We start from the raw sequence: 27,475 nt of genomic DNA, 5'->3' as shown, positions 1-27,475 counted from the left end.
ATTTGTCATTTAATTCAATAAACAAAGATATTCACAAATATTTTTAGTTTTTATTAAAAACAATTAGAACACAGTACTTATATATTCGAATGATGTGATTGAAACGTCCGTAAGAAAAATACACAATACAAAACAATAAGAATACAATTAAAAATAAGTTAAGATAAAACTAGAATATATGCAAAAAAGCAAAAGCTTTCTTTTTTAAAAACCAAAAAAGAACTAAAAACGAAAAGAAAAGAAAAGAACTCTGTTTTTTTTTATTAATTGCCATTTTTAGTCACTTTTAGTGCGGCAAATTCATTGCTTAAGATTTTCATAATATCGGCATGTTTTGTATCGGTTCCCTTATGTTTCTTATAATTGTCCTTGACAAATTTAGCAAAGCCAGTGGGTTCCTTCACCGGTGTGGGAATAATATTACCCTCCTTATCTTTCTTATTAAGAAATATTTCAATGGCTCCATGACAATAGGAACAGCGTATATTCTCCACTTTCTTCGATTTGGAATGGGCATAAGATCTAAATAGCAGACAAATGTTTAAATATTAATTTGTTTTCTTTCACATATCTAGACATGTTCATCATACTTAGCTGCACATAGAGTACATTTGTAGGTGTATTTATATTCTATTTCATATTGATGGCAAACTCCGATTTTTGGTATTTCAGGGAATGTTGCATTAGCTCGAGCTGCCCATTCTTTCCATGTTCGACCATGACCACCCTCACCTTGAAATATCCATGTTGCGGCATGACATAATTCATGGATTAGTGTACAGCGCAAACGATCTGCGCTAGTCAAGACTTTTTCACTTAATTCGATGGCACTGGAACGTATACCAAGTCTAAAGAAACAGAAAAATGTACGAGGAAAGTTTTTTCAAAGTCTAACTATTCTCAAATTCCATTAATATTTAGGATCGAGGCCAATTGCTCATTTATTTGTAATTCTTTGTTTTTCATTTTTCCAGTTATCCACTAATTCACTAAGTTAGCTCTGACTGGATGGTAACCACGGTTGCCGCAGTTGGTAGAATTCTACCAAAAATGGTATATTTTTTTACTGTTTGTTAAATTGGTAGAACTCTAGATGATTTGGTAGATTTTCCAAAATATTCCTCTTCAACTAAAAGCTACTTGAATTTTTTTACAGAAATAAACTTTTGACAAAATGTTCTATATAAATAGCATTTTGACAAAATTTTCTATAGAAATAAAATTTTGACAAAATTTTCTATAGAAATAAAATTTTGACAAAATTTTCTATAGAAATAAAATCCTGACGAAATTTTCTATAGAAATAAAATGTTGACAAAATTTTCTATAGAAATAAAATTTTGACAAAATTTTCTACAGAAATAACATTTTGACAAAATTTTCTATAGGAATAAAATTCTGAGAAAATTTTCTATACAAATAAACTTTTGACAAAATTGTCTATAGAAATAGAATTTTGACAAAATTCTATATAGAAATAAAATTTTGATAAAATTTTCTATAGAAATAAAATTTTGACAAATAGAAATAAAATGTTGACAAAATTTTCTATAGAAATAAAATTTAAAAAAACAAGTACATACAGCAGTAAGTTCGGCCGGGCCGAATCTTAAATACCCACCACCATGAACCAAATATTAGGGTTTCCTTTGAAATTTCAGGAGGGCTTGAGGACTTGAGGACACAACCCGAAGATAAATTTAAAGATTTCACCTATGAGGACTATATCAGATTCTGGATTTATAAGAACCATTTTTGTTTGAGGTTTAGAGGAATCATTAACATCTCTTGTAAGTGTGCAAGAAAATTATAAAATAACGTCTTGATTTGAAATCTTAAATCTGTAGAAGTAAAATCTGGAAATTTTACATTGAGTTTCAAACAATTTTCATGATCAGTGCGCCTTCTACACCCTCAAGAAGTGAAGTCGGTCTATATGGAGGCATTACCAAATGGACCGATAAAAACTTAATCCGATACACGTTTTTGTGAGCCTAAAATACCAGAATATTTACAATTTCAGGCATATCAGATAAAAACTACGGTTTCTAGAAACCCAAGGAGTTAAATCGGGAGATCGTTCTTATGGGGGCTATACTAAAATATGGACCGATACGCACCATTTTCGGCACACCTCTTTGTGACCCGAAAATACCTCTAGATTTCCAATTTCAGGCAAATAGGATAAAAACTTCGGATTCTAGAAGCCCGGTCTATATGGGGGCTATACCAAAATATGGATCGATACTCACCATTTTCGGCACACCTCTTTATCGTCCTAAAATACCTCTAGATTTCCAATTTCAGACAAATTGGATAAAAACTACGGTTTCCCAAGACCCCAAATCGGGAGATCGGTCTATATGGGGGCTATCCCAAAATATGGACCGATACTCACAATTTTTGGCACACGTATTTGTGGTCCTACAATACCTCTAGATTTCCAATTTCAGGTAAATTGAATAAAAACGGCGGTTTCTATAAGCCCAAGAAGTAAAATCGGGAGATCGGTCTATATGGGGGCTATACCAAAATATGGACCGATACTCACAATTTTTGGCACACATATTTGTGGTTCTACAATACCTCTAGATTTCCAATTTCAGATAAATTGAATAAAAACTGCGGTTTCTATAAGCCCAAGAAGTAAAATCGGGAGATCGGTCTATATGGGGGCTATACCAAAATATGGACCGATACTCACAATTTTTGGCACACGTATTTGTGGTCCTACAATACCTCTAGATTTCCAATTTCAGGTAAATTGAATAAAAACTGCGTTTTCTATAAGCCCAAGAAGTAAAATCGGGAGATCGGTCTATATGGAGGCTATACCAAAATATTTACCGATACTCACAATTTTTGGCACACGTATTTGTGGTCCTACAATACCTCTAGATTTCAAATTTCAGGTAAATTGAATAAAAACTGCGGTTTCTATAAGCCCAAGAAGTAAAATCGGGAGATCGGTCTATATGGGGGCTATACCAAAACGTGGACCGATACTCACCATTTTTGGCACATCTCTTTATGGTCATAAAATACCTCCAGATTTCAAATTTCAGGCAAATTGGATAAAAATTACGATTTCTATAAGCCCAAGACCCCAAATCGGGAGGTCGGTTTATATGGGGACTATATCAAAACCTGGACCGATATAGCCCATCTTCGAACTTGACCTGCCTGCAGACAAAAGACGAGCTTGTGCAAAATTTCAGCACGATTGCTTCATTATTGAAGTCTGTAGCGTGATTACAACAGACAGACAGACAGACAGACAGACAGACAGACAGACAGACAGACAGACGGACAGACGGACATCGTTATATCGTCTTAGAATTTCTCCCTGATCAAGAATATATATACTTTATATAGTCGGAAATCGATATTTCGATGCGTTACAAACGGAATGACAAACTTATTATACCCCCGTCACCATTCTATGGTGGTGGGTATAAAAATTATATAGAAATAAAATTTTGACAAAATTTTCTATAGAAATTAAATTTTGACAAAATTTTCTATAGAAATAAAATTTTGACAAAATTTTCTATAGAAATAAAATTGTGACAAAATTTTCTATAGAAATAAAATTTTGACAAAATTTTCTATAGAAATAAAATTTTGACAAAATTTTCTATAGAAATAGAATTTTTACAAAATTTTCTATAGAAACAAAATTTTGACCAAATTTTCTATAAAAATAAAATTTTGACAAAATTTTCTATAGAAATAAAATTTTGACAAAATTTTCTATAGAAATAAAATTTTGACAAAATTTTCTATAGAAATAGAATTTTTACAAAATTTTCTATAGAAATAAAATTTTGACAAAAACTTCGATAGAAATAAAATTTTGACAAAATTTTCTATAGAAATAAAATTTTGACAAAATTTTCTATAGAAATAAAATTTTGACAAAATTTTCTATAGAAATAAAATTTTGACAAAATTTTCTACAGAAATAAAATTTTTGAAAATTTTCTATAGAAATAAAATTTTGACAAAATTTTCTATTCAAATAAAATTTTGACAAAATTTTCTGTAGAAATAAAATTTTTGTTGTTTTTTATTGCAGCTTAAAACCATACATTGACTAAACTACAAGTGTAGCTTAACCAACAGAGGAAAAGAATGTTTGTCAAATCTATTTAGGCAAAGCCCTATAGACTGCAAGATGGTTTGGATGGACGCACGTTTCGGAATATAAAATAAAATGACAAACTTTTCTATAGAAATAAAATGTTGACAAAATTGTCTATAGAAATAGAATTTTGACAAAATTCTATATAGAAATAAAATTTTGATAAAATTTTCTATAGAAATAAAATTTTGACAAATAGAAATAAAATGTTGACAAAATTTTCTATAGAAATAAAATTTAAAAAAAAAATTATATAGAAATAAAATTTTGACAAAATTTTCTATAGAAATTAAATTTTGACAAAATTTTCTATAGAAATAAAATTTTGACAAAATTTTCTATAGAAATAAAATTGTGACAAAATTTTCTATAGAAATAAAATTTTGACAAAATTTTCTATAGAAATAAAATTTTGACAAAATTTTCTATAGAAATAGAATTTTTACAAAATTTTCTATAGAAACAAAATTTTGACCAAATTTTCTATAAAAATAAAATTTTGACAAAATTTTCTATAGAAATAAAATTTTGACAAAATTTTCTATAGAAATAAAATTTTGACAAAATTTTCTATAGAAATAGAATTTTTACAAAATTTTCTATAGAAATAAAATTTTGACAAAAACTTCGATAGAAATAAAATTTTGACAAAATTTTCTATAGAAATAAAATTTTGACAAAATTTTCTATAGAAATAAAATTTTGACAAATAAAATTTTGACAAAATTTTCTATTCAAATAAAATTTTGACAAAATTTTCTGTAGAAATAAAATTTTTGTTGTTTTTTATTGCAGCTTAAAACCATACATTGACTAAACTACAAGTGTAGCTTAACCAACAGAGGAAAAGAATGTTTGTCAAATCTATTTAGGCAAAGCCCTATAGACTGCAAGATGGTTTGGATGGACGCACGTTTCGGAATATAAAATAAAATGACAAACTTTTCTATAGAAATAAAATGTTGACAAAATTTTCTATAGAAATAAAATTTTTGCAAAATTTTCTGTAGAAATAAGATTTTTACAAAATTTTCTATAGAAATAAAATTTTGACAAAATTTTCTATAGATATAAAATTTTCTACAGAAATAGAATTTTTACAAAATTTTCTATATAAAATCTTGACAAAAATTTCTATAGAAATAAAATTTTAACAAAATTTTCTATAGAAATAAAATTTTGACAAAATTTTCTGCAGAAATAAAATTTTCTATACAAATAAAATTTTGACAAAATTTTCTATAAAATTTGGACAAAATGTTCTATAAAATTTTGACAAAATTTTCGATAGAAATAAAATTTTGACAAAATTTTCGATAGAAATAAAATTTTGACAAAATTTTCTATAGAAATAAAATTTCGACAAAATTTTCTACAGAAATAAAATTTTGAGAAAATTTTCTATAGAAATAGAATTTTTACATAAATTTCTATAGAATAAAAATTTTGAAAAAATTTTCTATAGAAATAAAATTTTGACAAAATTTTCTATCGAAATAAAATTTTGACGAAATTTTCTATAGAAATAAAATTTTGACAAAATTTTCTATAGAAATAAAATTTTGACAAAAATTTCTATAGAAATAAAATTTTCTACAGAAATAAAATTTTGAAAAAAGTTTCTTTACAAACAATTTTTGACCAAATTTCTATAGAAATAGAAATTTGACAAAATTTTCTATAGAAATAGAATTTTTACAAAATTTTCTATAGAAATAAAATTTTTACAAAATTTTCTATAGAAATAAAATTTTGAAATAGAATGTTTACAAAATTTTCAATAGAAATAAAATTTTGACAAAATTTTCAATAGAAATAAAATTTTGACAAAATTTTCAATAGAAATAAAATTTTGACAAAATTTTCTATAGAAATAAAATTTTGACAAAATTTTCTATAGAAATAAAATTTTGACAAAATTTTCTATAGAAATAAAATTTTGACAAAATTTTCTATAGAAATAAAATTTTGACAAAATTTTCTATAGAAATAAAATTTTGACAAAATTTTCTATAGAAATAAAATTTTGACAAAATTTTCTATAGAAATAAAATTTTGACAAAATTTCCTATAGAAATAAAACTTTGACAAAATTTTCTATAGAAATAAAAGTTTGACAAAATTTTCTATAGAAATAAAATTTTGACAAAATTTTCTATAGAAATAAAATTTTGACAAAATTTTCTAAAGAAATACAATTTTGACAAAATTTTCTATAGTAATAAAATTTTGACAAAATTTTCTATAGAAATAACATTTTTACAAAATTTTCTATAGAAATAAAATTTTGACAAAATTTTCTATAGAAATAAAATTTTGACAAAATTTTCTATAGAAATAAAAATTTTCACAAAAATTTCTATAGAAATAAAATTTTGACAAAATTTTCTATAGAAATAAATTTTTGACAAAATTTTCTATAGAAATAAAATTTTGATAAAATTTTCTATATATATAAAGGGTGATTCTTTTGAGGTTAGGATTTTCATGCATTAGTATTTGACAGATCACGTGGGATTTCAGACATGGTGTCAAAGAGAAAGATGCTCAGTATGCTTTGACATTTCATCATGAATAGACTTACTAACGAGCAACGCTTGCAAATCATTGAATTTTATTACCAAAATCAGTGTTCGGTTCGAAATGTGTTTATCGACAAATTTTGTTCAGCGATGAGGCTCATTTCTGGTTGAATGGCTACGTAAATAAGCAAAATTGCCGCATTTGGAGTGAAGAGCAACCAGAAGCCGTTCAAGAACTGCCCATGCATCCCGAAAAATGCACTGTTTGGTGTGGTTTGTACGCTGGTGGAATCATTGGACCGTATTTTTTCAAAGATGCTGTTGGACGCAACGTTACGGTGAATGGCGATCGCTATCGTTCGATGCTAACAAACTTTTTGTTGCCAAAAATGGAAGAACTGAACTTGGTTGACATGTGGTTTCAACAAGATGGCGCTACATGCCACACAGCTCGCGATTCTATGGCCATTTTGAGGGAAAACTTCGGAGAACAATTCATCTCAAGAAATGGACCGGTAAGTTGGCCACCAAGATCATGCGATTTGACGCCTTTAGACTATTTTTTGTGGGGCTACGTCAAGTCTAAAGTCTACAGAAATAAGCCAGCAACTATTCCAGCTTTGGAAGACAACATTTCCGAAGAAATTCGGGCTATTCCGGTTGAAATGCTCGAAAAAGTTGCCCAAAATTGGACTTTCCGAATGGACCACCTAAGACGCAGCCGCGGTCAACATTTAAATGAAATTATCTTCAAAAAGTAAATGTCATGGACCAATCTAACGTTTCAAATAAAGAACCGATGAGATTTTGCAAATTTTATGCGTTTTTTTTTAAAAAAAAGTTATCAAGCTCTTAACAAATCACCCTTTATATATAAAACGATTTTCGATTTCATACCAATAGTCAAATTTGAGTACTTGATTTGATTTTTATTTGACTAAAAATGGAATTTTGAAAAGTTCGAATTTCGCTTTCTGTATTCCTAGTTTGAACTGGTAGCGCTTTTTATCTTCTAGCTTAGTGAAGTAGATATTTGAAAACTTGAAATAATACAGAAAATTATAAATATCAATTGGCACAGAAAGTCCCAAGTGGACATACATACGCATTCAAAAGTTCTTACTTTTTCTTATTCAAACATCGACCTGCAGTGTTTAATAGTTTTTTGTTCCACGTTATTGGCACATCCAGTTTGTTATTAAAGAGTTTTTGATTATACATTTCATAGAGTATATGGGCAAGATCTTCTTTTTTCGTGCGATAGTTATCACGATAATAGAGAGCATCGGGATGGCAAAAGCTTTTACTGACAGTTACTTTGTTAATAAGGAAAATAGAAGGAAATACGAATTAATTTTTAATTTTTAAAAAATAATATTATATTATTACCATCTAAAGATTTTAGGAAGTTGTATTTATAGTTTGGAGTTGAACTAAGTTCTTGTAATTTTTTTGGTTCGGCTTTTCGAGTAGAGCCGGTTGTTGGTTTGCTTTTATTATCCGTTTTCGCTTTAGGCGTTTGATCAACCTTTTCTTGGGTCCTGGGTGTTAGAGGTGTTTTTGTCGTTTTCTTTGGAGAAGGTGTTAACTGGAATATGGGCTTTCCCGATTTTACCACATCCAATTGTTTATTGATAATTTCTAAACGCTTCGGTCTACCTAGAGAATCAAATGGACAAGTGGCTACATCTAAGATAATGCTTTCATTTTCTTCGGATAAGATTTTCTTATTCTCCTTTTCTATCTTATTTATTACGGCTATATAATCAGCACCCTCCATTTCATCACCAAACATTGGGGTAAATAGTTTGCGTTTAGTTTTTGTCGATTGAGCCGATGATGGTAACTTAGGCTTGTCCTCATGACGGCAAGTCTTCAGGATATCATTTAAACGTGAGGCAAAATTTTCATCATGATTAGCCGGAGGACTTGCTGGTATATCTTCCAATATGGAAACCTCTTCCTTGGATAAATCCAAATAAACAATATCATCTTGGGATTTGTCTTTTTTAGAACCTGGCTTTATAGTCGCATTTGACTTTTTCGTGGTATTTGCCCGCCTACGTCTCGTACCAGTTTGGGTTTTGGTTTTAATTTCATAATCGCTATCTTCATCCGTCAATGAGTCATCGATTTTCCAGGAAGTATCTGATTGTTGATCACCATCACTATCATCGCCTGAGGCATGAGGTGTTTCTTTATTTTTCCCAAATTTTTTCTTTGTTGTTGACTTTTTTGTTGAAGCAACAGGCTCTTTTCTAGATACTCTTCCTTTATTTTCGGTTTCACTTTTATTGTCCACATCATCTACAGACTCCTCGGCCTCTGAGTTATCAGCATCATCATCATCGGAAGCATTATTACCATCTTCATCCGATTCACTATCATCGATTAATTGACGCCAGCGTTCATTTTGTGATTTTATTTGATTTGCTGTAATTTTAGCTATAGCTGGAGTTCCTGGACAATTCTTTTTTCGTATTTCAGTTTGGGGAATTTTAAATTGGGCATTATCTTCATTACGCACATCCAATTGTGGTTGTTTGCGATTATTTCTCGGTTCAGTCTGACAATTTGATTTTATTTTTATTGAATTCGTTTTAGATTTGGATTTTGGCGTAACCAGCCGCGTTGAGTCCAAATTAGTCTTAACAATATTTCTACGAACTGTTTAGTAAAAACAATGTCATGATTATGAATTGTAAGTTACTTCGCTGTAATGGTTGTTGATTGTGGAAATTTTAACCCCTAATTTCGCATTTGATACGAATAGCAGACCGACAAAAGCATATACCAAATTTTGAAAAAAAAAAAATCTACTGAAATAAAATTTTGAAAAAAATAATGTCTATGGAAATAAAATTTTGACAAAATATCCTAAAGAAATAACATCAAAAAAAAATCTTAAAATATAAAATTTTGACAAAATTTTCTATAGAAATAAAATTTTGACAAAATTTTCTATAGAAATACAATTTTGACAAAATTTTCTATAGAAATACAATTTTGACAAAATTTTCTATAGAAATAAAATGTTGACAAAATTTTCTATAGATATAAAATTATGACAACATTTTCTATAGAAATAAAAATTTTGACAACATTTTCTATAGAAATAAAAATTTTGACAAAATTTTCTATAGAAATAAAATTTTGACAACATTTTCTATAGAAATAAAATTTTGACAAAATTTTCTATAGAAATAAAATGTTCACAAAATTTTCTATAGAAATAAAATTATGACTAAATTTTCTATAGAAATAAAATTTTGACTAAATTTTCTATAGAAATAAAATTCTGACAAAATTTTCTATAGAAATAAAATTTTGACAAAATTTTCTATAGAAATAAAATTTTGACAAAATTTTCTATAGAAATAAAATTTTTACAAAATTTTCTATAGACATAAAATTTTGACAAAATTTTCTATAGAAATAAAATTTTGACAAAATTTTCTATAGAAATAAAATTTTGACAAAATTTTCTATAGAAATAAAATTTTGACAAAATTTTCTATAGAAATAAAATTTTGACAAAATTTTCTATAGAAATAAAATTTTGACAAAATTTTCTATAGAAATAAAATTTTGACAAAATTTTCTATAGAAATAAAATTTTGACAAAATTTTCTATAGAAATAAAATTTTGACAAAATTTTCTATAGAAATAAAATTTTGACAAAATTTTCTATAGAAATAGAATTTTGACAAAATTTTCTATAGAAATAGAATTTTGACAAAATTTTCTATAGAAATAATATTTTGACAAAATTTTCTATAGAAATAAAATTTTGACAAAATTTTCTATAGAAATAAAATTTTGACAAAATTTTCTATAGCAATAAAATTTTGACAAAATTTTCTATAGAAATAAAATTTTGACAAAATTTTCTATAGAAATAAAATTTTGACAAAATTTTCTATAGAAATAAAATTTTGACAAAATTTTCTATAGAAATAAAATTTTGACAAAATTTTCTATAGAAATAAAATTTTGACTAAATTTTCTATAGAAATATGCTTATATGCAAAACAATTTATTGACAGTTTATCGAATGAATTTATATGGTAAAAGTAGGCTTGAAGTTTTCTTTAGCTTTTTTGCATATGGGGGATAAAATTTTGACAAAATTTTCTATAGAAATAAAATTTTGACAAAATTTTCTATAGAAATAAAATTTTGACAAAATTTTCTATAGAAATAAAATTTTGACAAAATTTTCTATAGAAATAAAATTTTGACAAAATTTTCTATAGAAATAAAATTTTGACAAAATTTTCTATAGAAATAAAATTTTGACTAAATTTTCTATAGAAATAAAATTTTAATTTTCTATAGAAATAAAATTTTGACTAAAAATAGAAATAAAATTTTGAAAAAAAATTTTATAGAAATAAAATTTTGACAACATTTTTTATAGAAATAAAATTTTGACAAAATTTTCTATAGAAATAAAATTTTGACAAAATTTTCTATAGAAATAAAATGTTGATAAAATCTTCTATAGAAATAAAATTTGGACAAAATTTTCTGTAGAAATAGAATTTTTCCAAATTTTCTATAGAAATAAAATTTTGAGAAAAATTTCTATAGAAATAAAATTTTGACAAAATTTTCTATAGAAATAAAATTCTGACAAAATTTTCTATAGAAAAAAAATTTTGACAAAATTTTCTACAGAAATAAAATTTTCTATAGAAATAAAATTTTGACAAAGTTTTCTATAGAAATAAAATTTTGACAAAGTTTTCTATAGAAATAAAATTTTGACAAAATTTTCTATAGAAATAAAATGTTGACAAAATTTTCTATAGAAATAAAATTTTGACAAAATTTGCTAGAGAAATAAATTTTTGACAAAATTTTCTATAGAAATAAAATTTTGACAAAATTTTCTATAGAAATAAAATATTGACAAAATTTTCTATAGAAATAAAATTTTGACAAAATTTTCTATAGAAATACAATTTTGACAAAATTTTCTATAGAAATACAATTTTGACAAAATTTTCTATAGAAATAAAATGTTGACAAAATTTTCTATAGATATAAAATTATGACAACATTTTCTATAGAAATAAAAATTTTGACAACATTTTCTATAGAAATAAAAATTTTGACAAAATTTTCTATAGAAATAAAATTTTGACAACATTTTCTATAGAAATAAAATTTTGACAAAATTTTCTATAGAAATAAAATGTTCACAAAATTTTCTATAGAAATAAAATTATGACTAAATTTTCTATAGAAATAAAATTTTGACTAAATTTTCTATAGAAATAAAATTCTGACAAAATTTTCTATAGAAATAAAATTTTGACAAAATTTTCTATAGAAATAAAATTTTGACAAAATTTTCTATAGAAATAAAATTTTGACAAAATTTTCTATAGAAATAAAATTTTGACAAAATTTTCTATAGAAATAAAATTTTGACAAAATTTTCTATAGAAATAAAATTTTGAGAAAATTTTCTATAGAAATAAAATTTTGACAAAATTTTCTATAGAAATAAAATTTTGACAAAATTTTCTATAGAAATAAAATTTTGACAAAATTTTCTATAGAAATAAAATTTTGACAAAATTTTCTATAGAAATAAAATTTTGACAAAATTTTCTATAGAAATAAAATTTTGACAAAATTTTCTATAGAAATAAAATTTTGACAAAATTTTCTATAGAAATAGAATTTTGACAAAATTTTCTATAGAAATAGAATTTTGACAAAATTTTCTATAGAAATAATATTTTGACAAAATTTTCTATAGAAATAAAATTTTGACAAAATTTTCTATAGAAATAAAATTTTGACAAAATTTTCTATAGCAATAAAATTTTGACAAAATTTTCTATAGAAATAAAATTTTGACAAAATTTTCTATAGAAATAAAATTTTGACAAAATTTTCTATAGAAATAAAATTTTGACAAAATTTTCTATAGAAATAAAATTTTGACTAAATTTTCTATAGAAATATGCTTATATGCAAAACAATTTATTGACAGTTTATCGAATGAATTTATATGGTAAAAGTAGGCTTGAAGTTTTCTTTAGCTTTTTTGCATATGGGGGATAAAATTTTGACAAAATTTTCTATAGAAATAAAATTTTGACAAAATTTTCTATAGAAATAAAATTTTGACAAAATTTTCTATAGAAATAAAATTTTGACAAAATTTTCTATAGAAATAAAATTTTGACAAAATTTTCTATAGAAATAAAATTTTTACAAAATTTTCTATAGAAATAAAATTTTGACTAAATTTTCTATAGAAATAAAATTTTGACTAAAAATAGAAATAAAATTTTGAAAAAAAATTTTATAGAAATAAAATTTTGACAACATTTTTTATAGAAATAAAATTTTGACAAAATTTTCTATAGAAATAAAATTTTGACAAAATTTTCTATAGAAATAAATATGTTGATAAAATCTTCTATAGAAATAAAATTTGGACAAAATTTTCTGTAGAAATAGAATTTTTCCAAATTTTCTATAGAAATAAAATTTTGAGAAAAATTTCTATAGAAATAAAATTTTGACAAAATTTTCTATAGAAATAAAATTCTGACAAAATTTTCTATAGAAAAAAAATTTTGACAAAATTTTCTACAGAAATAAAATTTTCTATAGAAATAAAATTTTGACAAAGTTTTCTATAGAAATAAAATTTTGACAAAGTTTTCTATAGAAATAAAATTTTGACAAAGTTTTCTATAGAAATAAAATGTTGACAAAATTTTCTATAGAAATAAAATTTTGACAAAATTTGCTAGAGAAATAAATTTTTGACAAAATTTTCTATAGAAATAAAATTTTGACAAAATTTTCTATAGAAATAAAATATTGACAAAATTTTCTATAGAAATAAAATTTTGACAAAATTTTCTATAGAAATACAATTTTGACAAAATTTTCTATAGAAATACAATTTTGACAAAATTTTCTATAGAAATAAAATTTTGACAAAATTTTCTATAGAAATAAAATGTTGATAAAATCTTCTATAGATGTAAAATTTTACAAAATTTTCTATAGAAATAAAATTTTGACAAAATTTTCTAGAGAAATAAATTTTTGACAAAATTTTCTATAGAAATAAAATTTTGACAAATTTTCTATAGATGTGAAATTTTGACAAAATTTTCTATAGAAATAAAATTCAAAATATTTTTTTTTCATTATTTTTGTATTAAGTGGAAACTGTGCAAGAGAACCCCAATATTAAAAGGAAGAAGACTACACCTTAACTGATTTGGGTTAAAATTGCCACAATCAACTGAATATTTTTCTCACAAATATTGACTTACACATGCTAAAGTCTCCTAAAACGCTATCCTCCGCCAAGACACTGTTACATTTGCTATCATTTTTTGTCATGGCCTTTTCCTTCTTTTGAGTAGTAGTAGTAGTAGTAGTAGTGGAGATCTTTGAAATGCTATTGGTAACTTTGGAACAATTTTTACCACCACTACCAGAGGTTCGTTTAAGCGTTCGTATAACATCTGGTGTTTGCCAAGAATTGCCATAAATTTCATTTAAAAGTTTTTGGGCCATGGCAAATTCTAAATTTGCATTACCACCATCATCAACATCATCGCCGCCGTCGTCGTCATCATCGATGTCAATTGGAGCCAAAGATTTTTGAGACCGACTTGAAATTTCTTTATTTTCTATTGGAGGACTTTGAGATTTCGATGATTCGTTTTGATCAATAACAGAATTGTCCTTTGCAGAAAGATCGTGGGATTCATTATGTTGTGGTTTTGATGGTGTGGTGAAATTACGTCTCCTACTTATTGAAAGCTGTTGCTTATTATGTATTTCTTCGGGAGCGGATTCAATAGTCATACGCCTAGTATGATGACTTTGATGATTTTGATCAGAAGACGTCTCCTCCTCCTGCTGCTCATCCTCACTTGTTTCTGTGGAATCTGGTATATGAATTTTTATATTAATCTTAGCCGATATATTTATATTGGCCATGGACATTTGTATTTGCGAAATTTTATGCTGTATGGAACTACCACTGTCATCGCTATCTTCATAAATACTACTTTTATCCTGAGTCTGGAAACTATTCGAAAGTTTATTGTTATTGTCACTGGATTTACGACTAGTCATTGATTCATTTTCATCTTCTGTTTCCAATATGGTAATAGAATGATCAGGAGCTGATGTGTCGCCATGTAATGGACTTTTAATGGAATCATAAGAATTGTCCATTCTTTGCTTATCGTATGTGGAGTTTTCAGGACTTGAAGGAATTAGAATAGAGTCATCGTGCAGGCTTTTATTAACAATGTCATCGGGTTCTGATGCTGAAGTATTGAGTTCCGTCTCATCATTGGCCATATTTTTTGTAGATTTTTTAACCAATGGCTGTGGCTCTTCGCCACAAGAAGATATGGATAAATCCATGCGAGTGTTTTCTTCAGTCTCGGCCAAAGCAATTGTTTTAGGATATTCTGTTAGACTCATCGCCGTCATTATAGTATTTTCTATGGTTTCAGCACTGGCTATTTTCCGTAAGGGCATGTTAGCTCCATCTTTATTCGTTGGTGTATTAAAATTCTTCTTAGGATCTGTCATTATGGTATTGTCTTCGGTTTCGGCACTTGCCAAATTTCGTAGCGTTTTACGATCGTCATAATTGGTTGGTGTAAGTGGAGACCCTCCCAAATGAGTCTCATCAGCGGGTGTCGGTTCACTAATTTCACTCATTATTGTGTTATCTTGAGTTTCAGCACTAGCCAGTCTTTTCCTTAGTATGGAAGGACTTTGTTTGTTGCCGTCATTACTTAAGGGAGATTTTTCTATAGGCTCTTCATCGTATATAATGGAATTATTTTGTGTCTCTGCACTTGCTATTCTGTGTGCTTTATTCTGTAGTGGGGTCTTCTCCTCCTGTATAATTATTTCATTGTTTTGTGTGGGACTAAATTGTAAATGTTCTATTAATGAATTTTCTTGGGTTTCCTCATTGGCCAAACGTTTGGAATTGTTTTGCTCTTCCGTGTTTTCTGAACTACCATCTATGGCCTTTAATCTGTTCTGTCTTTCTCTCAAAGATTTCGTGGCAATATCTTCTACATCGTCATCATCTCCATCAGGTGTTACCGATTCTGTATCAGCTGTGGCAATTCTTCTTGCCCTTGCCACTATGTCCACTTCTTCAAAGTCATCTAAACTTTGACGACCATATTCCTCTAGATTTCTTTGCTCCAGCGAGACGTCTCTTAAAAATACAGCCATTCTTTCCATTTTGTCAGGGCTTAGACCCAAAGTACCCCTTAACTGATTTAAGGTGGACATTGCCATTTGAGAAGGATCTTGTGTTTGAGTAGAATCTTCTGTTTCTCCTATTTCCACTTGTGTCCCATTTTCTTCGGCCAAATTACTTACTGAACTATCCGATATAGTAATGGCTTCATCTTCTTCGTCTTCGTCTTCATCATCATCTGTCATTTCATAATCATTTCTGGTTTGACAATGTTTTACTTTGGAATTTGGTGTTATGGAAATCACTTCCTTTTTAAAGACTTTCTTCACTGACACATCCTCAATCAGATTCTTGCGGTGAGCTTTAATCTCTCCCATGCTAGATCTTTGACTTTCAGTCGATACCAACTGGGTGACTTCATTTAATATCTCCACCGAGCTAGAACATGTGGATGATACCGAAATGGGCCGAGATATTATTTCCATAGTAGAGATTTTTTGCGATAAAACATCAACATCCAAATTTGGCAATGGACAATCATTATCTGATGTCGTTTCATCTTCGGTTACATTCAAAGGATCCATAGTGTCCGTATAAGGTTGTGATTCGGTATGATTATGGGTATCTTCACATTGATCGTCAATAGGTGAATTACTGCGTAACAAGGGATTTGTAATTGCAGATGATGATTCAATTTCTTCCTCCTGTGACAATTGCTGTAATAAATTGCGACTAGCACTTTCACGTTTTCTACGATCTTCTGGGGCTATCAATGGATGGCCATCTTCTACATCGTCAACTTCGGGTTTTCTATTCTTTTTGTTCGATGATAAAGTCAATTTGGAAAATCCTAAAAAACCAAATCATAACTTAATTATGGTGAAGAAGCAATGAAGGAAGTCTTTGCAGTAGACTACTCAATTTCATAAACTTCACAGTAGTGGTGGCGGATATGATTCCCAATCGAGTAATTGCCCATAGGACCTTCTTCTTTTTAGTTGCCATACTTACTCTCACTTATTGGAACTCGAATTTTTGAAGGATCAATGGCTTGTAGCAAGCTATATACTGGTTCTTCATTCATGATGCTTACTCTCGTTGATAATTAATTATACACTCACATAACACAGAAAACAAAATGTTGACAAGAAATAAATATAAGACGCTTTTCAAAAAATAACAAAGAACGCCATGACACCTAGAGTTGCCATTATAGTTTTTCTTATTCTATTTGACAGTAATGTATTCACTTACTAAAGATCGTTGCATATCTTTAGGCTGAGATTAAATGAACCCAACGCATTATGTAGCAGGGTTGCATTTCTTTACATTAATTTGGGTAATGTTTATTCAGATTTGAAATCACCACCCAGTCAATCAACAATGAAAAATAATAAAGAACCGAAAATTTAAATTTTTTAAAATTAAGGTCTAATTCACATATTTTTATGAAAACATGAAATTAAAAGTACAAAATGTATATTATTTTATCGAATCTTAATCTTAAATTATGGATTTCGAGCATTTTATGCGTAAACTATTGTGTTTCTAATTGCAATTGCAAAAAGTGCAAAATTTTCGAAATTGTTTGCAAAATATAAAAGACTTATGGCCAGTTTCTCATCCTCCGATTAATTTTAAACGGAGGATAAACCTCCGGTTAGTAAAATTTTTGTATGGGATCAGCTGTTTTATCGACACGATAAATAATAACAAGACATTGAGAAACTGGCCCTTAGGCATAGCGTTTGGGTATGAGATAAGTGAATTGAATCGTGAAAATTAGCTGACATTTTACGCGGAAATCGAATTAGGTACCTATCTTAAGAAATATTATTGTATACTTATTTCTATATATTTTATTTTATATTATACCTATCTTAAGAAATATTATTGTATACTTACTTTTATATATTTTATTTTATTTTATATTATTTTATTTTATTTTATTTATTCTTTCTTCACGAATCAATGCCGCAAAGCCATATACGGATTCCAAATCTACAAAAATATAACAACAATCACAAATTATAAAAAAAAATGTACACGAGCTTAAAAATAGAAAAAAAGCAACGTAAATAGTATTAATAACTGACTAACAGAATTTGAAACAAAAAAGAATACACAATAATTAAAGCAATAAAAAAAATATTAAAATTAAAAAAAAAATTATATAAAAAATAGATTTTATTAATTTATTTTTTTTTATATATTTTTTTGTTTGTAATTATAATAATATTTTCTTTAATATAATTTTTAAAAATGTTTAATTTTATTTTTTTACTTTAAGCTGCTTACTTAGCAGAAATAAATTTAAATTAAACACGGGGTTTTGAACCCACAATTTTTGTCAAATCCTTAGAGAAACCGATCGGTTAGACAGTTGTCGCACTACTTCTCTCGCTTTAATTAAGTTTTCCGCATAAGCATCAGTGTGTACTTACTAGAGTTGTACACGCGACACGCATAAGTCACGTGATCGTGAATGAAATTTAAACTAAATCTTGCGTGAATGGGACTAAACAAACATGCGTCGTGCATGAGCGTGAGTGAAAATTAAAATTTGTTTTTGAATATGCGTGAATAAAAATACTTAAAAATCACGCTCAGGATAATAAAAAACCCCGTCCCTGATTAAATTCACACCAACGATAAAAATTTACGTCTACGATCAAATTCCACGCTAACGAAAAAATTCACATGCACGATAAAATACACACTCATGATAATATATACAGGCATATGGAAAAAATCTAACACACGAACAAATACTCGTCGTGTCACAGGAATTTTTGTGTATCACAAAAATTTTATTGGCAACCCTGCAAGTGGGTTGAAATTTGCACTCACTCACAATTACGAAATGGAAAGTCATACTCATGCCTGCTCACACACGAACAAAGTTTAAACGCAGTCTTCGCATTTTTTTTGTAGTACATTCGCTGAAGTTCACTTCCACGATTTCCACGGTGCCTTGGTCTGTGGTAAGTCATATGTATCACAGCCACAAAATGAGCGCTTTACTTTACTGAAGCCCGAATCGAATGACCGACCGGTGGAAAGTAATACTCATGTATGCTCACACACGAACAAAGTTTAAAACCTCACGCTCATGCCCGATTCACTACAACTTTTGTGATTCACGACAATTCTCGTGATTCACAAAAAATTTTGTCTATTACAAAAATTGTGTATCACAAAATATTTTGTGAATCATGAGAATTGTCGTGAGTCACGAAAGTTGTAGTGAATCGGGCATGAGCGTGAGGGTTTAAACTTTGTTCGTGTGTGAGCATGCATGAGTATGACTTTCCACCGGTCGGTCATTCGTTTCGGGCTTCAGTAAAGTAAAGCGCTCATTTTGTGGCTGTGACTTACCACAGACCAAGACACCGTGGAAATCGTGGAAGTGAACTTCAGCGAATGTACTACAAAAACGGCGAAGACTGTGTCATCCTCTCGGGAAAAGGGAATAGCTACCGTTTTATGGGACTCGAAAGGTGTAACTCACAACAATCAAAAGGTCTGTCATTTCAATGCTGAATCATGAAGATAAAATAATTCTACTGGGCAAATAAGTTTAAGGCTAACTCCATCCGTCTTTTCACGGTTGAACTGAACTAAGGACTTCTAGCTCAACCACCGTATTCTTCTGATTTGACTCCGTCCTTTTTTTTCTTACTTGCAAACTATAAAAAAAAGTTCAAATATCAAGTCGAATAAGGAGACAATCGTCCCCATAGAGACTTTAAGACAGTGGTTTTGAAAACAGAATCAAAATTTTGAACATAGCTGGCAGGGTTGCCATTTTGGTCCGATCGGGCCAAAATTTTTGTCAAAATTTTCTATAGAAATCAAATTTTGACTACATTTTCTATAGAAATAAAATTTTGACAAAGTTTTCTATAGAAATAAAATTTTGACAAAGTTTTCTATAGAAATAAAAATTTGTCAATATTTTGTATCGAAGTAAAATTTTGGAAAAATTTTAAATGATATTAATTTAATATGGAAAAGTGGTCGTCCGCTGGTACGAATTTTGATCCAATTTTTGAAAAATGTTGGTCCAAAATAAAAATTCATTGTGGCAACGCTGATAGCTGGATCAAATATATCGATGTATCGGCTTGGCAAACGAAACCACCTTATTTATGCGGTATTCATTTAAGTTCACCTACTCAACAATAGGTGGCGCTAATTATTAGAGGTTCTCTTTACATTCACTCTGACTTTCAAATGTGATCACAGCCATCATGTTCCTTCTCTGCGTGTACCTTGCCCGTTCCGGAAATTTTATGCAACAATCATTAAACAAATTTAAATATATTTAATTTCATTTGCGATGTATAGCAATTTAATTTCAACAGAAACAAAAAGAAACGCATATGCACAGTTGAACATAATTACAAAATCGAAATGATAAGACCATAAAAAAAGAAAGAAAAATATTTCAATGTAATTTCTTAGCCGCTGCGAATTTTTGAGAACTGTCCTTATATGCAACATATGCAACATATAGAAGAATATTCGGCCATAGTAATTATCATAATTAAATTTGAAATGACTATTTAAATGTAACTTAAGAAGTTAGAAATTTACTTACACAGCAGTATTTTTTCATTTATCAAAAAATACAACTACAACAAACACACTCAATATATAAAGAATATATGGGAAAGACTAAAGTGGAAAAATGGTTGTGTATGTTTATTTGCATTTACAGCATGATTAATAAAATCCGCTCTTCACAAAAAAAAAAAAAAAAACAATAACGACAAAAACAGTAACGCATTCACTCATTGTCTGCTTTAAATTGGGACGGACATAAATTCAATTTATATATGGCAAAGTAGAAATGAGAGTAGGTATATATAGCCACTGGTCAAGATATTATAATACCTTTAAAATTGAATTATAAGAGTCAGAATGAACTGCTACTGTATGATTAAAATGGTCAATAGAAATAAAATTTTGAAAAAATATTCTATAGAAATAAAATTTTGATAAAAAATTTCATAAAGAAATAACAAATATAGAAATAACATTTTGACAAAATTTTATAAAGAAATAACAAATATAGAAATAAAATTTTGACAAAATTTTCTATACAAAGAAAATTTTGACAAAATTTTCTATAGAAATAAAATTTTGACAATATTTTCTATGGAAATACAATTTTGACAAAATTTTCTATAGAAATAAAATTTTGACAAAATTTTCTATAGAAATAAAATTTTCACAAAATTTTCTATAGAAATAAAATGTTCACAAAATTTTTTATAGAAATAAAATTTTCCCAAAATTTGCTATAGAAATAAAATTTTGACAAAATACTCTAAAGAAATAACATTTTGACAATATTTTCTATAGAAATAAAATTTTGACAAAATTTTCTATAGAAATAAAATTTTCACAAAATTTTCTATAGAAATAAACTTTTCGCAAAATTTTCTATAGAAATAAAATTTTGACAAAATTTTCTATAGAAATAAAATTTTCACAAAATTTTCTATAGAAATAAAATGTTCACAAATTTTTTTATAGAAATAAAATTTTCCCAAAATTTGCTATAGAAATAAAATTTTGACAAAATACTCTAAAGAAATAACATTTTGACAATATTTTCTATAGAAATAAAATTTTCACAAAATTTTGTATAGAAATAAAATTTTGACAAAATATTATAAAGAAATAAAATTTTGACAAAATTTTCTATAGAAATAAAATGTTGACAAAATTTTCTATAGAAATAAAATTTTCACAAAATTTTCTATAGAAATAAAATTTTCGCAAAATGTTCTATAGAAATAAAATTTTGGCAAAATATTCTAAAGAAATAAAATTTTGACAAAATTTTCTATAGAAATAAAATGTTGACACAATTTTCTATAAAAATAAAATTTTCACAAAATTTTCTATAGAAATAAAGTTTTCACAGAAATTTCTATAGAAATAAAATTTTCGCAAAATTTGCTATAGAAATAAAATTTTGACAAAATATTATAAAGAAATAAAATTTTGACAAAGTTTTCTATAGAAATAAAATTTTGACAATATTTTCTATCGTAATACAATTTTGACAAAATTTTCTATAGAAATAAGATTTTGACAAATTTTCTAAAGAAATAACATTTTAACAAAATTTTCTATAAACAAAATTTTCTATAGAAACAAAATTTTGACAATATTTTCTATAGAAATAAAATGTTGACAAAATTTTCTATAGAAATAAAATTTTCACAAAAATTTCTATAGAAATAAAATTTTCGCAAAATTTGCTATAGAAATAAAATTTTGACAAAATATTATAAAGAAATAAAATTTTGACAAAGTTTTCTATAGAAATAAAATGTTGACAAAATTTTCTATAAAAATAAAATTTTCACAAAATTTTCTATAGAAATAAAGTTTTCACAAAAATTTCTATAGAAATAAAATTCTTGCAAAATTTGCTATAGAAATAAAATTTTGACAAAATATTATAAAGAAATAAAATTTTGACAAAGTTTTCTATAGAAATAAAATTTTGACAATATTTTCTATCGTAATACAATTTTGACAAAATTTTCTATAGAAATAAGATTTTAACAAAATTTTCTAAAGAACTAACATTTTAACAAAATTTTCTATAGAAATATAATTTTGACTCAATTTATATAGAAATAAAATTTTGACAAAATTTTCTATAGAAATAAAATGTTGACAATATTTTATATCGAAATACAATTTTGACAAAATTTTCTATAGAAATAAAATTTTCGCAAATTTTGCGATAGAAATAAAATTTTGACAAAATATTCTAAAGAAATAAAATTTTGACAAAATTTTCTATAGAAATAATATTTTGAGAAAATTGCTATAGGAATAAAATTTTGACAATATTTTCTATCGAAATACAATTTTGACAAAATTTTCTATAGAAATACGATTTTAGCAAATTTTCTAAAGAAATAACATTTTTATATTTCATGTTAGCCTGATACCGAAACAGGCAATTGACGTCCAAATGCATTATATCTAATTGTACAATTATTTTTCGAGCTTTATGGACAGATATAGATTAAGGAACATGGTTAATAGAGCCATTGAAAAGAAAACGCCAGATACAAATCTATACACGCCTGGACTGTACATGTTTCGGTTCGGACGAATGAACCTTTCCACACCCTTTAGTATAGATCTGGCTGGGAGAGATAACTCAATTTTATTTAAATAAAATTTTGACAATATTTTCTATCGAAATACATTTTTGACAACATTTTCTAAAGAAATTATATTTTGAGAAATTTTTCTATAGGAATGAAATTTTGACAATATTTTCTATCGAAATACAATTTTGACAAAACTTTCTATAGAAATAAGATTTAGACAAAATTTGCTATAGAAATAAAGTTATCACAAAATTTGCTAAAGAAATAAAATTTTGACAAAATTTTCTATAGAAATAAAATTTTGACAAAGTTTTCTATAGAAATACAATTTTTACAAAATTTTCTATAGAAATAAAATTTTGATAAAATCTTCTATAGAAATAAAATTTTGAGAAAATTTTCTATAGAAATAAGATTTTGACAACATTTTCTATAGAAATAAAATGTTGACAAAATTTTCTAAATAAATAAAATTTTGACAAAATTTTCTATAGAAATAAAATTTTCCCAAAATATGCTTTAGAAATAAAATTTTGACAAAATATTCTAAAGAAATAAAATTTTGACAAAATTTTCTATAGAAACAAAATTTTGACAATATTTTCTATCGAAATACAATTTTGACAAAATTTTCTATAGAAATAAGATTTTGACAAAATTTTCTATAGAAATAAAATTTTGAGAAAATTTTCTATAGAAATAAGATTTTCACAAAATTTTCTATAGAAATAAAATATTCTATCGAAATACAATTTTGACAAAATTTTCTATAGAAATAAAATTTTCACAAAATTTTCTATAGAAATAAAATTTTGACAAAATTTTCTATAGAATTAAAATTTTGACAAAATTTTCTATAGAAATAAAATTTTGACAAAATTTTCTATAGAAATATTTTGGGAAAGGAAATTTTCGATAAATTTCTTTTGTTGTTATAGGGTGATTTGTTAAGAGCTTGATAACTTTTTTTTAAAAATAAAACGCATAAAATTTGCAAAATCTCATCGGTTCTTTATTTGAAACGTTAGATTGGTCCATGACATTTACTTTTTGAAGATAATTTCATTTAAATGTTGACCGCGGCTGCGTCTTAGGTGGTCCATTCGGAAAGTCCAATTTTGGGCAACTTTTTCGAGCATTTCGGCCGGAATAGCCCGAATTTCTTCGGAAATGTTGTCTTCCAAAGCTGGAATAGTTGCTGGCTTATTTCTGTAGACTTTAGACTTGACGTAGCCCCACAAAAAATAGTCTAAAGGCGTCAAATCGCATGATCTTGGTGGCCAACTTACCGGTCCATTTCTTGAGATGAATTGTTCTCCGAAGTTTTCCCTCAAAATGGCCATAGAATCGCGAGCTGTGTGGCATGTAGCGCCATCTTGTTGAAGCCACATGTCAACCAAGTTCAGTTCTTCCATTTTTGGCAACAAAAAGTTTGTTAGCATCGAACGATAGTGATCGCCATTCACCGTAACGTTGCGTCCAACAGCATCTTTGAAAAAATACGGTCCAATGATTCCACCAGCGTACAAACCACACCAAACAGTGCATTTTTCGGGATGCATGGGCAGTTCTTGAACGGCTTCTGGTTGCTCTTCACTCCAAATGCGGCAATTTTGCTTATTTACGTAGCCATTCAACCAGAAATGAGCCTCATCGCTGAACAAAATTTGTCGATAAAAAAGCGGATTTTCTGCCAACTTTTCTAGGGCCCATTCACTGAAAATTCGACGTTGTGGCAGATCGTTCGGCTATTCATGATGAAATGTCAAAGCATACTGAGCATCTTTCTCTTTGACACCATGTCTGAAATCCCACGTGATCTGTCAAATACTAATGCATGAAAATCCTAACCTCAAAAGAATCACCTTTTACAAGTTGTTTCTTTCGCAAATAAAAAAAAATTTTATTGTTCTTAAATTTCGTTTCGCAGTAAAGAATTATTTTTGTTTTCTTCGTTTTGTAACGGTTAGCCCAACTATCAAGACAATCGGCTACCAGAGAATGAAGCCGACCCATTTTTGTCGGCGGCGGCTAACACTAAATTTTTGCCTCCGGCGGCGGCGGCTTGACGGCTAAGCCGATAAAAAATTGTCTGTTCGGCGGAGCAAAATTATCTATTATAAAATCAATTTGAAGTTTTCCCAATTGTAATGTGATTAGTTGTACAACCAATCTTACAATCAATTTTACATTTCATTAAAATTTTTTGAGCTAAATTTTTGTAAAACTATTATAGCAACTTGATACTAATTGATTAAAAGTGGAAAGTTCAAAATTTTGGCAAAAACTATAACAAATATTATTAAATTTTTCTGATATAAATCAATATTTTAGATTAATTGGCGGCTAAATTTGAGTCGAGATGAGTCGACATATTCGGCGGCGGCGTCGACTGCTAAAAACGGGTCGGCGACGGCTAAAATCGGCGGCGCGACTCGGCGGCTTCATTCTCTGTCGGCTACATCAACTACGCGATCTTTCACCCTGCTTCCCATTCTGGATGTGGGTGTGTATGCGAAAACGAGTATGTGTATCATCAGATTTTTCTTAGATTTTATTAAAAAAAATTGTTTTTTTGTTATCATTAGCTAGTCATCACTCGAAAAACGAAATGAAAATTGGCCAGCAGCATCGTGTATGGTAATGGTCTGTCCATGTAAACTTTTATAGTGTATAGTTCTATATGGAGTACCGGTAGTGGTGGTCATATGATAAATGAATGCTTTCAATTATGAACTCATGTAGTACGAGTGTATACCCCACACTTGCATTCCACATGCTCAGTTGGTGTCTTGCTGACAGTGTTCGGTCATTGAATAGGGAAGGACGGGGGACAACTCAAGTATAATCAAACTACCTGGAAATGCAAACGGAAATTGTCAACGGAAATATCTATAGCCGATGTAACTTTGCTTTAGTTAATTAGAATTAGTAGATTTCGGTTAAATTTTTCCAATGTGAGAAAAATTTCCTAAATTTAATTATTGTTTGCTTACCATAACGACATGAACTCAAAATGAAGTACACAATGTTACTAAATTCGAAATGCTAAAAAATTATTTCATATATTTCTAAAATAAGTGAATTTTACACCTTTCATTATTAAATTTTACTCTTCTGTCTGTCTTGAACTTATATATAGTGCGAACTTACGTATAGCGCTAAAGACATTCCACCAGAGCTGAAAATAATCTACCAGAAATTGGAGGAAATATTACAAAACAATAGTCTTATTTTGCAAAATATTGCTAACGAAAATTTTATCAAAATTTTATTTCAATAGAAAATGTGACAAAATTTTATTTCTATAGAAAATTTTGTCAAAATTTTATTTCAATAGAAAATTTTGTCAAAATTTTATTTCTATAGAAAATTTTGTCAAAATTTTATTTCTATAGAAAATTTTGCCTAAATTTTATTTCTATAGAAAATTTTGTCAAAATATTATTTCCATAGAAAATTTTGTCAAAATTTTATTTCTATAGAAAATTTTGTCAAAATTTTATTTCTATACAAAATTTTGTCAAAATTTTATTTCTATAGAAAATTTTGTCAAAATATTATTTCCATAGAAAATTTTGTCAAAATTTTATTTCTATATAAAATTTTGTCAAAATTTTATTTTTATGGAAAATTTTGTCAAAATTTTATTTCTATGAAAAATTTTGTCAAAATTTTATTTCGATAGAAAATTTTGTCAAACTTTTATTTCTATAGAACATTTTGTCAAAATTTTATTTCTATGGAAAATTTTGTCAAAATTTTATTTCTTATAGAAAATATTGTCAAAATTTTATTTCTATAGAAAATTTTGTCAAAATTTTATTTCTATAGAAAATTTTGTCAAAATTTTATTTCTATAGAAAATTTTGTCAAAATTTTATTTCTAATTAAAAATTTTGTCAAAATGTTATTTCTATAGAAAATTTTGTCAAAAATTTTTTTTCTGTAGGAAATTTTGTCAAAAATTTATTTCAACAGACTTTTAGTTAACTTAATCACCCAAATCAAGTTTCCCTCAGAAGCACATCTTATTAAACGTATATCATCTATACAAACTTTAACTACCCTAAAACGACCATCCTCCTTATTACTAGCCATGAAGCTAGCTACAAAATTGGGCATAGATCCCAAACCACATAAAGCTTATTTCCCCACTGAACCACCATGGAATTTAAACAAAAAGGTTTTCGTTGTAAACCTTATCGACTTGGGGAAAAAACACACACCTCTTGTGGAATTCTGCTCCTTATTCTAAGAAATTTCTTCTTCCTTTACAAATAAAAAATGAAACTTATTGTTCACAGATGGCTCTAAAACACAAACTGCAACTGCTTGTGCAGTGATTAACCATAAACTTCAAACAGATTTCATGGCTATCCTGGATGAAAATACGTCAATCTTCACCGCCGAATCAGCCGCTATATA

At 27.2% G+C, this 27,475-nt stretch overlaps 2 protein-coding genes across 6 annotated transcripts in view; both read right to left on the bottom strand.

The window, feature by feature from the left end:
• Positions 1 to 27,475, bottom strand: part of drpr (multiple EGF like domains draper) — a 117,535-nt gene that overhangs the window by 53,891 nt on the left and 36,169 nt on the right. The gene's annotated exons all lie outside the window — the stretch shown is intronic.
• On the bottom strand, positions 31 to 17,085 carry LOC142233980 (uncharacterized). The gene is made up of 6 exons (XM_075305042.1): positions 16,908 to 17,085; positions 13,984 to 16,746; positions 8,056 to 9,333; positions 7,790 to 7,982; positions 591 to 848; positions 31 to 522 (listed from the first exon to the last, which is right to left on the bottom strand). Exons 1-6 carry the CDS (start codon positions 16,978 to 16,980, stop codon positions 264 to 266), a joined length of 4,824 nt encoding a protein of 1,607 aa, XP_075161157.1. The 5' UTR covers positions 16,981 to 17,085; the 3' UTR covers positions 31 to 263.

Source organism: Haematobia irritans, chromosome 4 (genome assembly GCF_050003625.1).
Source record: "Haematobia irritans isolate KBUSLIRL chromosome 4, ASM5000362v1, whole genome shotgun sequence".
NCBI lineage: Eukaryota > Metazoa > Arthropoda > Insecta > Diptera > Muscidae > Haematobia > Haematobia irritans.
This window is presented reverse-complemented; position numbering and strand designations above follow the sequence as displayed.

Coding starts and splice junctions, on each gene's coding strand:
- LOC142233980 (XM_075305042.1), bottom strand. CDS start 16,980: ATGAATGAAGAACCAGTATATAGCTTGCTACAAGCCATTGATCCTTCA. Junction 9,334..13,983: donor TTTAGGAGACTTTAGCATGT/GTAAGTCAATAT, acceptor TTTACTAAACAG/TTCGTAGAAATATTGTTAAG. Junction 523..590: donor TGTACTCTATGTGCAGCTAA/GTATGATGAACA, acceptor TCTGCTATTTAG/ATCTTATGCCCATTCCAAAT.